We start from the raw sequence: 15,170 nt of genomic DNA on the forward strand, positions 1-15,170 counted from the left end.
AGTTATTTGCAACTTTTCTATAAATTTGAAATAATTTCAAAATAAAGTTTTTTAAAAATAGACGATATTAACTATTCATTTTCCCTTTTTACTAAATTGCACGAGACTAGTATGCTTTTATGATTTTCTTCACTACTGTTCCTTCTTGCTGCTGTCAATGAACTCTGGCTGCCTCTAGTTTTTATGTCTATTTTACAGAGAATTGTCAGGAAAGAAGCCAAGGCAGGGCTGAAGGTTTTTGCTACGTTGCAAATAGCATGGGGTTTGTGACAGCTAAATTGATCTTCAGAGCAGCTTTCTACTGTGTTTTACGATTAGCAAAAGTCAGTAACTTTAAACCTCTTGTAAAACACTGTGACTATATTTTGCTTTCAAATTACCATTTCCATCATCTCTGGATCTTCAAAGTCATAAATAATGTGCTCTAAAATATCTCTGTCAGACACAAAACCTAATGCTCTGAACACAATAATGATAGGAACTTCTTGCTTGATATACGGTAGGGTTGCCACAATGCGCTGACCAATAGCACTCTTCTTTGCACCCTAGAAAAATAAAACATCATTAGAATATGAGGACACAGAGATCAAGGCATATATAAACATCACAAGAACCACTTTATATACATATTCCTTGTACGTATTTCAAAAAAAGCATGTATCTCATACTCTAAGAAATGTACTGTGGCTGCTTTTCAAAACCACTAGAATAGGTTCACTTATTTGATGGACAAGCTGGTCATTTAGACCTGGGAGAACTTCCATTCTCTATTTTCTGTCTGCCAAGATTCTCTAGAATTTCCAACATTGCACTTGGAAATGATCTTTTCCTGTAAAAGAATATGAACACAGACCTCTCACCTTTTCCCCTGACCAAAAAATTTAAAATTTTCGAAGAAAGAAATAGATGAAGGGAAAATAAAGAGAGAATATGGATGGACAAATGTAGAAAAAAGCTAAGCACAGAATGAAAAATAAATATTAACTCAGAGCTGGTCTGTGAGGTATCTCCATATACAAATAATGTTTCAAAACTAACAGCCTCTCTCAAGCTTCTCTTTCAGTCTGTCTCTCTTTAATTGTAACACATACAGAAACGAAGTAGAAGTTACTGGTCTACAATGCCATACAATTACCTCGTTTCCCAGTTTTAATAAAATTTCTTTCCTTCAATATCGAACTCTACCTTCTCTTGGCCTCGTAACCCAACATTACCATGATCCATCTAATAACAGTTTCTGTTGTCTTCTTCCTCCTACTTCAGGCCTCCTTCCTTAGAAACCTTACCCCATCTCACAGGTATTCAGTAACAACTTTACATAAATGATACACAAATCTTCACCTTGATCTTCTTCCTGTACCCTCAACCCTCATATCTCCAACTGCCATTTGGTTGTTTCAACTTAGATTTCAATTATTTCATGCAGTCTATTATTTGTTTCATCATAGATCTTTTTCAAAATAAGCAAAACATTAAAAAGGAATGCTCCACCAAAAAAACTTCTGTCTAAAAATGAACTCACCAGGTTCTTTGTAAAAATCAATTCTCGGAAGCTTTCTATTTTATCTAGAATGTCAGGATAGAACCATAGAATCTTACTTGACTCATCCTTATATCAAATTTATCACTAAATCTGGGTAACTTTCCTTTCTCTGCCTCTAATTAATTCATTTTACCAACAGCTGCCATGATAATCTCTCTAATACACTGTGTTCCTATACTTACCCTCCATAATCCAGGACAATGCTTCTAAACAAAGAATGCACATCACAGTCACCCAAAGAGCTTTTGCAAACACTTGTACTTGAGCCCCATTCCACCATCATTTTCAAGTAAAAACCACTTTAATTCTTTAAACACCTATTCTACAAGTGATTGTAACTTTAGGCACTTAAACCTCTCTAATGTTCAAGTTCTTCTCCTTTATAAAACTTATTAAAGTGATATTAGACTATACAGAACTATTTGTAAGAGCACAAGACTAGAAATCTAAATGTCCATCAAAAGGGAAATGGCTCAATAAATTATGCTACACCTATTTATGGAATATCACAGCTCAAAACCAATGATCAACTGCTGATCCAAACATGTTTTTAAAGGATACCAGCAAAGTTCAAACAGTGTGTATGATATGTTCCCATTTGTATTTTTTGCATGAAGACTATTTCTGGATAGATTCATGAGAAATTAGCAAAATCAGCTGCCTCGAGTAAAGAAATGTGGGGTGAGGGGTCAAAGGAAGACTACTTTTTATAGTGCAACCATTTTTGTACTTTTCTGAACTATTTTAAAGTGCACGTATGACTTTAAAAGTGTACATGAAATTAAATAGTTAATCACAGCTAATTTTCAATAGTTATAAAGATTAAATCAAGCATTCTGAGTTACATAATTGGCACACAGCAAATAGGCAAGAAACGTTAGCTATAAGTGACATGCCTATGGTACCTGGCTTCTAAGATGGTGCCCAATGATCCCTGCCTACAATCAATGCCTCGTGTAGTCCCTTCTCTTGAGTATCAACTAGATCAACTAGATGTACTGACTTGCATCTAACAAAAAGAACATGGCAAAAATGATAGGATATTGCTTCTAAGATTAAGGTATAAGAGATGGTGATTTCCATCTTGCCTGTATGCTTCACAGCTCTGTTCAATTACTCTGACAAAGTGAGCTGCCATGTTGTCAGCTGTTGTACAGAGGAGAGCCGAGAGGCAAGGAACTGAATCCTGCCCAACAACCATGCAAAGGAGCCTTAAGATGATGACTGCAGCCCAGACAAACACCTTGATTGCAGCCCCTGTAAGAGATGCTTGGCCAGAGGACCCAGCTAAGCTACACCCAGAAACAGATGATAAATGAATGTTGCTACTGGAGTAATTTGTTACAACTAGTAAATAATAAGATGTCTACCCTATAACACTGATAATATGCTCCAGAAAAACTTTTTGACTAAGTATGCAGTCTGATAACTTACAAAACTAGACCAAAAGGAATAAACCCAAACAATACCATGTAACAGTCCATACCTGTCCTCCTCTTGCCAGCATGCTAACCCAAATCGTACTGGTGGGTCGAGAAGAATTCTCTAGACATGATCTACACTCTCCTGTGTAGGCATATTTAGAATCCTTTTTGGCAAACACATAGACTGTGTTTGTTGCCATTTTCTCTTGAGCAATCAGAACCTATATGGACAATAAAGGTTACAGCCATAAAATCCTGAAGGTCTCTGAAGTAAAAAGAACACTGAAAGCTGCATCTTAATTTAATCTCATCATACAACCTCAACGAAACATCAATTCTTGACGTTTACAAACTCCATTTTGCAAAAATGCTTCACAGAAACAACTAAGTTCAAACAACTGACCACATAAATTTCCAGTGCATATATCATACACAGCTAAATAAAGTTACGGTTTAATAGAAATTCAATAGAAAAGTTTACCTTTTAATTTCAACTTTCACAATTTAAATCTTAATGATTATTTTGTAATTTTTTAAAAATAATGCTATCATACCTTTTCTGATCCATTAATAATAAAGTAGCCACCAGGATCCAAGGGGCATTCATTTAACTCACAAAGGTCACGATCTGTTAAGCCATTCAATAGGCAGTAAGTTGAACGCAACATAATCGGAATTTTTCCTATAAAAGTTTTTTGATGCTGTGTCTGAAGTTGTTCTTCACCTTCTTTAATGACTGTTTTAGTTATATCAACATAAAGTGGAGCAGAGTACCTTTGAAAATAAAAGTAGATCATAATTAATAGTAAGGTATTTGCTGAAACTATCAACTGGTTAAAATTTTATCTTCAGAATTGTATTTTCCAGAATTGCTGGAAAAAAATTTTTTTCTTACGTGAGATTTCTTAATCTGGCCTCATTTGGCATCATTGGTGAAGGAGCACCATCTCTTTCCCAATGGGTAGGCTTGGAGAGGTAAATTTGCTCAAATTTCAGCAAATACCTTGGCTAAAATAAAACCAAAAACCATGAAAAGGGTAAATAATTTTTTCCATAAAAGATCTGATTCCATTTTAATTGACATCAACATTTTGAGTAGAAACAGATCTAGAAAATGCCAAAATTGATCACTTTACTAAAATGAGGACTCTCTAAAGTTAACATCCATATTCCAAAGATGTCAAGTTTTATACTTCATCATTTTCTTAAGATGGAAGACAAAAAGAAACTTAGCATATCACAACTAAATAAAGACTAAGCACACATCATATGCTCTGGGTTCATATCAAATAACTGAAATGGATTTAAGTAACGATCTATATAGCCATTTCATGTGCCCTCTCCTTAGTTCTGGTCAGGTATACAAAGTTACCAGAAAATAAAAAAAATACACATTCAAACAATTAGAAACATGCTCTCAACTAATCAACAGAACATAGAAAAAGTAAACCTAAGCTCTCCAATTAAACATACAGAAAATACTAATTACTATTCTACATAAAGATATGAGAATTTCTAACCTTGGCTGACTCAGCCCACCTTAAAAAAACAAAAAGAGGAAAAAAGAAAAGTTTATTAAATATCTATTTGCTACCCAATAAAACTAAATCCATGAGAACTTTCCACAGCTAAATGGATAGCGGATTCCTCTCAAATCAAATCTCAGTAAAGAAAAAGATGGAACGAAGCTGACCACTAAAGGAAAACTCCTGATACCCAACTTTCCCAAACTGGAGTGAGTAAAAAGCAAAGAGAACTCATGGTGATAATGAACCAAAAGGAATTCAGTCATCCAACTTCTCATTTCCACCATCACGTTAGTTATTATTATTATCTGAAACTTACTGAAAATTATTTCAAGATTTTTATCTGCCTCCAGCCTCTTCCCACTCCAAAGAAACATCACTTCCAAAGCAACATTTTTAAAACAATGCTTCACGGATTTTCCAGTCAAGATGGCAGAGTGGTAGGACCATGAGCTCGCCTCTCCTCACAACTACAATGAAACCACAACTGAATGATAAACAATCATCAAAAAAGACTGGAACCTAGCAAAAAAGATCTTTTGCAACTGGAAACATAAAGACGGAAGCACAACAGGATGGTAGGAGGGGCATGCTCGCGGTATAACTGGGCCCCATACACCCGGGTGGGTGACCCACAAGCTGAAGAACAGTTAAGTCGCAGAGGCCCTCCCACAGAAGTGAGAGCTCTAAGCCCCACGTCAGGCTCCCTAGCTCAGGTTCCAGCACTGGGAAGAGAAGGAGACCCCAGGACATCTGGTTCTGAAGGCCAGCGGGGCACAGTTCCAGGAGGCCCATGCGGCTAGGGGAAAGAGACTACATTCGCTTGGGAAGCATACATGCAAACTCGTGTGCACCAGGTCCAAGGGCAGAGGCAGTGATTTCATTGAAACCTGGGCCAGGCCTGCCTGCTGGATTTGGAGGGTCTCCTGGAGACGTGGGGGAAGGCTGCAGTTCACCCAGGGGACATAAAAGCTCGTGGCGGACATTTCTGGGAGTGTTCATCTACAGGAGCTTTCCTGGAGGCTGACATCTTGATTGAATCATTAGCACCAAGACCAAGCCCCACCCAACAGCCTGTAGGGAAGTCTCAGGCCAAACAACAGAAGGGTGGGAACACAGCCCCACCCATCAGCAGACCTCCTAAGCTACAAAGGCCTCTAGACACAGACCTCCTACCCACCAGAGGTCCAGGACCAGGTTTCACCCAGCAGTGGGCAGGCACTGGCTCCTCCTGCCAGGAAACCTGCATAAGCCTCTAGACCAGCCTCATCCACCAGGGGCAGATAACTAGAAATAAGAAAACAACAATCCCAAAGCCTGTGGAAGGAATCCACAAACACATAGAGAGATAGACAATATAAGGAGGCAAAGAAGTATCTCCCAGGCCAAGGCAGAAGATAAAATCCCAGAAGAAGAAATAAGTGATGAGGACATAGGCAATTTATCTGAGAAAGAGTTTGAAGTACTGATGGCCAAGATGTTCAGAGAACTCAAGAGGAATATAGATGCACAGAGTGAAGTTTTTAGCAAAGAGTTGGAAAATATAAAGAATACCCAAACAGTTGAAGAATAAAATCACTGAAATGAATAACACACTAGAAGGAACCAAGAATAGACTAAATGATTAGGCAGAAGAACGGATCAGTGAGCCAGAAGACAGATTAGTAGAAATCACTACTGCAGAACAGAAAAAAGAAAAAAGAATGAAAAGACATGAGGACAGTTTAAGAGAACTCTGGGAAAACATGAAATGCATTAATATTTGCATTATAGGGGTCCCAGAAAGAGAAGGGAAAGAGAAAAGACCTGAGAAAATTTTTGGAGAGATAATCACTGAAACCTTGCCCAACTTGGGAAGGGAAATAGTCACCCAAGTCCTGGAAGCACAGAGAGTACCACACAGGATCAACCCAAAGAGGAACACACCAAGGCACATAGTCATCAAATTGACAACAATTAAGGATAAGGAGAAAATATTAAAATTAGCAAGAGAAAAGCAACACATAACATACAAAGGAACTCCCATAAGGTTATCAGCTGATTTTTCAGCAGAAACTTTACAGGCCAGAAGGGAGTGGCATGATATATTTAAACTGATGCAAGGGGGAAACTTACAACCAAGAATACTCTATCCAGCAAGGCTCTCTTTCAGACTCGACGGAGAAATCAAAAGCTTCACAGATAAACAGAAGCTAAAAGATTTCAGCACCACCAAACCAGCTTTACAACAAATGTTAAAGGAACTTCTCTAGTCATCAAACCATAAGAAAAGAGAACAGAAAGAAGAAAGAAAAAAAAAAAAAAAAGAAGAAGAAGACGACTTACAAAAGACTGTTTTGGCTGTTCGGAGTCTTTTGTAGTTCCTAATAAATTCTGGAATTGTTTGTTCTGGTTCTGTGAGGACTTGTCCTGAGTATTTTGATGGGGGTTGCATTGGATCTGTGGATTGCTTTGGGTAGTGTGGCCATTTTGATACGTGTGTTGATTATTCCAACCCAAAAGCACAAGAAATCTTTCCATTTCTTTGTGTCATTTCAGTTTTCAGAGTACAGGTTAACCTCCTTGGCTAAGTTTATTTCTAAGTATTTTGATGTTTTTGATGTAATAGAAACGTTTATGCTGGTTATAAAATTCTGGTTTTTGAAGTTAAAAAAAAAAAGGAAATGAAGGGCTGTAAAAGACAAAATATCCTTTCTTATGGATGAATTGTATTCCATTACATATATATGCTGCATCTTCATTATCTACTCAACTACTGACGTGCAATTAGGATGCTTCCATATCTTGGCAATTATAAATAATGTTGCTGTTAACAGCAGGGTGTATGTATATTTTTGAATTAATTCTTACTTTGTGGTTGACTTTATTCCTTTGATAACTATGTCAGTTTAAAAAGCTAAAGCCATAAACAGTTCTTAGAAACAATGAACAGTACATATACATAAATTTAAAAATACATGTGCAGTTAACAAAAAAAAGAAATGGGCTATCAAGACATTGAAAGACATGGAAGAAACTTAAAAGACATATTACTAAATGAAAGAAGCCAGTCTGAAAAGGCTACAAACTATGATTCCAACCAAATGACACTCTGGAAAAGGCAGAACTACAGAAACAATAAAGAGAATCATGGTTTCCAGGGGTTTGGGGAGAGGAAGGGAGGGAGGGAGGAATGAACAGATGGAGCACAAGGGATTTTTAGGGCAATGAAATTATTCTGTATGATACTATAGTGGTAGCTACATATCATTATGAATTTGTCAAAGACAGTAGAATGTACAGCATCAAGAGTGAATCCTAATGTAAACTATGGACTTTGGTTGATAATAATGTGTCCACGTTGACTGTACCAAATATGCCACACTGATAAAGGATGTTGAGGGTAGGGGAGTATATCTGTTCAGGTGGGGAGGGCTCTGTGCAACTCTCTGTATTTTCTGCTCAATTCTGCTGTGAACCTGAAGCTGCTCTAAAAAAATAAAGTCTGTTAGTATAAATAAATAAGTAAGTAAGTAAGTATAAAATAAAATAAGATAAGATAAAATAAAATAAAATATTTTATGTACTTCTTTGACAATCTTTCCACAATTCCTCATGATATCCAAAAATCCAAAGCATATGACAATCTGCTTCCACCTTATCTTCCACTAACACTCATTAAGAACAGATCAAACCAAAAAACAATACATTGGCTACCGTGGTTCCCATTCCATCCCCAAGCCAAACACACCAAGTATTTTTTGCTGAAATGATTATTTTTCTCTAGTAAAACAAACGCCCTTCACAGTCAGCTTAAGTCCCTCCCATCTCTTCCACTAAGCTCTAAAATCCCAGCTTGAGAAATCTTTCCCTCCAATAGTACTTATTCTAGTACTCTGAATATGACTGTTGTATCATCTCCCTTGTTTTGCAAAGATCGTGAAGTGAAGATGCCATAAGTATAAAAAAGGAATTTCATGCCCATTTTTCCAAAACAGTGCCAAAAGATCCAATTATTTTTGTTCTTAACAGCAAAAGTCTGTGCAGCACCTCCAACCAGAATGAGAATAATACAACAGCTCTTATAAGCTCAGCTACACAAAAGAGGGACTGAACTGGCTAGAAATAACAACCTCTCCCTCTGTCTAACTCTACTTGTGGGGCTCTCCCTGCCCCTACTTTGTCAGTTTTTCCTGTCTCTCAAGGCCCATCATACTGAGGCATACTGTCTCTCTACCTCTCAAAAACTAGGGTCAGCCTTTATTTTGGACTACATACTTTTTTACAATCACTCATATAAAACTAGATTCTAAAATTATACACTTACCATAATTTTAACAACACTAAAAACATGCATATGTGAAAACAAAGACTACAATGAACTTACAAAAATTAAAACTGCTGATATGTTTGGTTTATTCTTCTCCCTTATTATCTCTTATATTGATATAATAATGTAGTGCAACAAATAATCAAGTGAAAAAATCCTTCACGTACTTTTACTTTTATGATTTCTTACACTGAAAGAAAAAAGTGGAGTTTTCTGAAGCAATATGACCATTTCTGGCTTGCCTGTCTTAGTAGTTCACGGTATCTCTGAGTTTCCTCTCCCTGGCTATTAACTACCTACTATCTGAATTAGGATTAGAGTTTTACATTACTTGCAAAAATACATCTCTCCCTTAATAAGAATAAATCAGGAGCTGCTTGAAGATATTATCAGCACACTACAAAAAACATGTACTTTTTTTTTATAACCTTTAGGCCAGGTGAGAGAAGGACTGAAATTTCAAATCAATACTCTTCTTCTATTTATGTTACTTTATCAGAATAACCATCTTACCGGTTCTTCAACTTCTCCACTAGCATGCTGAGCTTCGGCTTGTAGGTCAATAGGTGGAGCATCTTCCACAATTCTTTGAACAGACATCTGAATAAACTCATCAAAAGAATCCAACTGTTGTCTGACCAAGCCTTTCTCATCAAAATAGGAACTGGGAAAACATTTGGGTTCATAATCAGTTACAACTCAGTGATGTTCTCTAGCATATTTCCCCATTTTCATTATCATAAAAGCCAACAAATACTAATTATTAAATACCAAATACTCTATACTCATCAGTACATAAAAATATGTAAGGTATCCAAAAAAGGGGTGAAACAAGTAACACTTCCTCTGTAGAATTTACTGTTAAGTTTGAGGAAATGAGACTTATACTTACAGGTAAAATGATTTAAAGCACGACATAAGAATTATAAGGAAGCCCTAATTTACAAATGTCCTTTACCGATAAATTGCATATAACCTCTTTGAAACACTTCTTGAAAAAGGTGTCAGGAGAGAAACAAAAGAAAATGCATTGTCAAAGATAAAAATAAGTGCAACAACATGGATGGGCCATGAGCATATTATGCTAATAGAAATAAGTCAGATAGAGAAAACAAATACCATATAATTTCACTTATACATGGAATCTAAAAACAAAAACAAGTAAAACAAAACCAACAAACCAACAAAAGAAAACAAAAACTCACAGACACAGAGAACACATTAGTGGTTATCAGAGAGGAGGGGGCTGGTGGGTGAGTGAAATGGGTGAAGGGGGGTCAACTGTATGTTGATGGATGATAATGTTGATTATCAGCATTAGTGATAATCACTATCACTAGACTGTGGTGGGGATCTCGGTAGTGTATACAGATGTTGAACTATAATGCTGTACACCTGAAACTTATATAATTTTTAAAAAGGATGAAAAAAGATAAAAATAACTTTAATTTGAATGAGAGGATGTTACCAAATGACTAAAATATAGCATATATAAGAATTTCAATTTTAGGTAAAGATTATTCTATTTTGAATATGTTAATGGTAACATGAGATTAAGTCATTCAAATGAAAATACTCAGCAAATAATTGATCATTAAAAGTGGACATGGATTAGAGATCAGAGCTGGTAGCGTAGGCAGAGAAATCAAATGGTGAAGCCCTAAAGAAGGACAGAGACCAGAAAAGAGTAGGCATGCTGTTTGCAAGAGGAATCTCTCCTCTCACCACCACCCAGGAACAGCTGTATGGCTGGACTTAGCTTCTAGTCCCTTACCCCTAGTAAATAATGACTCCCTCATCCCCACATCAATTTTCTGAGATAACATGCACAGCCCGGCTAATCATCAGCCTCCCAATTAGGCATTATCAAATCACCTCACAGGTCACTGGCCAGCCTACAGAGTGACTGACTTTGGGTCAAGGCCCCACCCTGATTCAATTAACCATGGTTGCCAATATTGGAGGTTAGGTCTTATGGTGGAGAACACAGTACACGATGATCCCTGGGAAAGGTACAGCCTCGAGAATGGTGGGGGCAATTTCCTTCAGCAGAGACTGTGAACTAACAGGAAAGAAATTTCTCACAGCCACTTAGGTCAGCCAGTGATATGTAAGAAGTACATGGAAGGCACTGCCTGTAAGATAAACAGCAATGATTTCTATGGACAATTTACAATGAAAAATCATTACAAAACCATGGACAAGTTTCATTCTCCCAGGAAACTGAACCACAGCTACTTTCCCCCAAATCATTAGAAAAGTGGCACTTCACTAGAATGCTATCCTTTAAACGCCTCAACTATATGAATATTTCCTATTTATGGGATCATGACTTGTACAAAAAGTCATCTTACTGAAGTCAGCTGGTGATATTAAGTGATATCACATTCACATTGTTTGGGAAAGCATTTGATGTTAAATAGTGAAAAAACAAAATGTCATCTCACAACAGCCAAAGCACCTACAATCAATTCAAATGTAAAAATCAAATAGTATTTTATTCTGTAACAAATATTAAATGCAATGTCTGTTCAAAAAGAGTATCTTATCTTTGAGCAATTTGCCACATGCTGAAAACTATTCCTTTTTGGCTAACATCAAAATATTCTTTCTCCCTGGAGATCATAGAATATAGGCATACCCCAAACATCTACCTGGTTATTGTTTCCTAATAAAATATCTCTTGGTGTTTAATACTCAAACATCTGGAAGATACTAATGTCTCAATGCAAAGTGTTTATAGCCCATCTTTAACAGAAAAATAAATAAGTACTTACATCCCAAAAACTCAATATATTTTTAACAAAACAATGTTTGGCAAAGGTTCAGTTTTACTCCAAAATACAAATGGTAGAAAGTCAGAGGCGTGTGGTTCTTTGAAAAGGAAGAGAGTGTCAACTAAGAGGATGTGCATCTTGGAGATGGTGGCCCTTAGAGAGGCATTATCATGTTGCTATATACAAAGTAACTGCCAGTTTGGTAAGAGAGGAGAGTTGTAGCATTTTATATTCTAACATAACAAGATGTTACTTTATTATTTACCTATATGTAAGGCTTCTTACTGAACTTTATTAGTTTAATTACACTCAGAATTGGACGGGAATGTGGGCTGAAATACAACCTATTGTAACTTTATCCATTTAAAACAATGAGAACACCAAGGAATCAAATTAACAGCATCAGCAGTGCAACAAACAGGCATCATGTGCTTCCTGATATAATGCAGTGAGAGCAGAACATCACTACTACCAGAGGCAATCATCTGAATCTAATTATGAGGAAACATCAGACAAACCCAAATTGAGGAGCACTCTAAAAAGTAACTGGACTGTAACCTTCAAAAAAGGAAAAAAAAAAAAAAAAAAAGAGGAAGACTGAGGAACTGTTCTAGATTACAGGAAACAAAAGAAAAAGTCATGAAAACTAAATGCAATGTGATTTTATGTTGGATCTAGGATCAGAAAAGTTTTATTTTGTTATAAACATTAGTGGGAAATCAGCCAAATCCAGGTAACGTTCTAGATTAAACAAGAGTACTGCATTAATCAATATCCTCATTTTGGTGACTTATGATTATATAAGAGTACTCTTAAGCTAAGCAACTGTCTCTCAAATGTTTTAGAAACAAATATGTAGATAAAGAAAAAGGCAAAGAAAATAGAGCTTAAGGTTAACATTTAGGGAATCTGGGTGAAGTGTACATGAATTCTTTGTGTAACTTTTCTATAAATTCAAAATATTTTAAGTTAAAGTTAAATATTTAAATAAGTAAAATGACAAACCAGCTCTCCAACAGCATATTCACATAGAACATCTGATTTCCAAGAACAGAGTAAGTAGGAAATCCCTGTTTAGTTTACAGCAGCTTTTAAAGCTTATTCAGCTTGGTCTAAAAAGTTACCTAATTACAATCCAGCATGCCTCTTGCCACAAATCTGGGGTGATTTCATCATCATCTTCATCATATTGCATATCTGTAAAAAAAAAAAAAATCTCATCTGCAATAAATACTAGTTCACATCTTGCTCCTATGATATGAAGTAGCAGAAATACACTTCTCTATTAAATAAAAAACAATCCCTTTACCTCCACTTTTGTTAAATTTCAGTTGTTATACTACTTAAATTGTAATAAAATAGTATACGTAGGTATATATCTGCATATATGAAGATCTATGTCACATAGGTATTCTCCCAATACATAAAAGAGGCCTCATGAAAAAGGTTCAGTGCAAGTCATTTGAATTTGTAACTGTTCCATCTTCTCCAGAAAGTCCACGTAATTCTCATTAATAGTTAACTATAATGATAACTAGGATATCTTTTCATTTTTTCAAGTCTTCTTTAATTTCCTTAATTAATGTTTTATAGTTCTCCATGTATGTCTTTCATCTCTTTGGTTAGATTTATTTCTAAGTATTTTATTACTTTGGGTGCTATTTTAAAAGGGATTGTTTCTTTACTTTCTTTTCCTGTTGATTCATCGTTAGTGTAAAGAAATGCAACTGATTTTTGTACGTTAATCTTATAACCTGCTACTTTGCTGAATTCTTTTATTAGTTCTAGTAGTTTTTGTGTGGAACTTTTAGGGTTTTCTATACATAGCTTCATGTCATCTGCATATAGTGACAATTTTACCTCTTCTTTTCCAATTTGGATCCCTTTTATTTCTTTCTCTTGCCTGACTGCTGTGGCTAGGACTTCCAAGACTATGTTGAATAGGAGTGGTGAGAGTGGACAACCTTGTCTTATCCCAGATTTTAGTGGGAAGCTTTTCAGTTTTTCACCGTTGAGTACTATGCTGGCTGTGGGTTTGTTATATAGCTTTTATTATGTTGAGATATGTTCCCTCTATACTCACTTTGGTGAGAGTTTTTTTTTTTTAATCATAAATGGGTGTTGAATTTTATCAAATGCTTCTGCATTTATTGAGATGATCATGCAGTTTTTGTCCTTTCTCTTGTCGATGTGATGTATTACACTGACTGATTTGCATATGTTGAACCATCCTTGTGTCCCTGAGATGAACCCAACTTGATTATGATATATAATCTCTTTTATGTGCTGTTGGATTCTGTTTGCTAATATTTTGTCGAGGATTTTTGCATCTATGTTCATCAGAAACAAGCTCGCAATTCTCTGATCCATAGGCTCCTCAGAGATTGGAGTCAGAGATTATAGTAATAAGGAGGAGTCAGCAAAGGATTCCAATAGCTGAGCAATACCTTAAGAGGGGTGTCTATTCCAGCAACATTTCATACATGCACAAGGATGACAGGCTGTCTTTTCCAAAGATGGCCACAACCATAGCTTCCATTTCACATGCTCTTTTATAAAGTGATCTTGACACTCCTACCATCAATATATAGGGTCTGTTTCCTCCCCTTGAATCTGGTGGGTTTTTGACTCTCCTGTAACTAATACCTCACAGAATACAGCTGAAGCAATGCTACATGATTTTAGAAGCTAGGTAAGGAAAAGCAATGCAATTCCACCTTGTTTGCTGAAACTCTTACTTCTGGAGCCCTGAGCTGCCATTAAAAAGTCCTACTACTCTAAGGATGGTATACTTTGGGTGAAGAAGCCCAAATCATAGGGAGAAACCACTTATAGATGCTCCAGTCAGCAATCCTGGTCCTTGAGTCCTTCTAGTACAATGCCAGAAATCTGAGTAAACACTCCAGATCACCCAGTCCCAGCTGTCAATACCCAGCCTTTGAGTCTTCCCAGTTCAACCACTGACATCAGGCAGCAAACAAACTATTCCTACTATGCTCTGTCCAAATTCCTGACCCATTTAATACAATGAACATATTAAACAATTTTTAAGCAGCCAATTTTTGGGGCAGTTATGCAGCAATAGTAATTTATCCAACAGGGCACTTGAAAAATTGGTGTGTACTAGTCTAATATTAGTCTCATCTTCTTATGTAAAAGATTAAGTGTGCTACATTTTTTTTTCTATTCTGACCTATATATATAGTATGTAAAACTTAAGACCTTTAAATAGATAAACAAGTTTATACTGTATGGCACAGGGAACTATATTCAATACCTTGTAGTAGCTTACAGTGAAAAAGAAAATGAAAATGAAAATATGTATATTCACGTATGATTGGGGCATTGTGCTGTACACGAGAAATTGACACAACACTGTAAACTGACTAAACCTCAATTAAAAACAAAATCTTCGGTTCAAAATTTGATACATATCCAAAATAAATTATATAATAAAGTCTTCTTGAATGGTCTGGGATTACTGATTCCTACACATGGGGGAGAGGAGGTAAGAAAGACAAAAGTATCTAAAATGGCTTACAGATTTCTACCTTTCATGGCAGACTACATGTTATTACCACAGCCACGCAG

General features: G+C 36.1%; 1 protein-coding gene across 1 annotated transcript in view; it reads right to left on the reverse strand.

Annotated features, from left to right (window-relative positions):
- POLR2B (RNA polymerase II subunit B) overlaps positions 1–15,170 on the reverse strand; it is a 44,212-nt gene that overhangs the window by 26,171 nt on the left and 2,871 nt on the right. Inside the window, exons 2-7 of the mRNA XM_006189342.3 lie at positions 12,704–12,776; positions 9,316–9,466; positions 3,863–3,975; positions 3,522–3,741; positions 3,030–3,188; positions 381–545 (exon numbers count right to left, since the gene is read on the reverse strand). Coding sequence (XP_006189404.1) covers positions 381–545; positions 3,030–3,188; positions 3,522–3,741; positions 3,863–3,975; positions 9,316–9,466; positions 12,704–12,776 — 881 coding nt within the window. The remainder of the gene's footprint in view (positions 1–380; positions 546–3,029; positions 3,189–3,521; positions 3,742–3,862; positions 3,976–9,315; positions 9,467–12,703; positions 12,777–15,170) is intronic.

The sequence above is a fragment of the Camelus ferus genome, chromosome 2, assembly GCF_009834535.1.
Source record: "Camelus ferus isolate YT-003-E chromosome 2, BCGSAC_Cfer_1.0, whole genome shotgun sequence".
NCBI classification, from domain to species: domain Eukaryota; kingdom Metazoa; phylum Chordata; class Mammalia; order Artiodactyla; family Camelidae; genus Camelus; species Camelus ferus.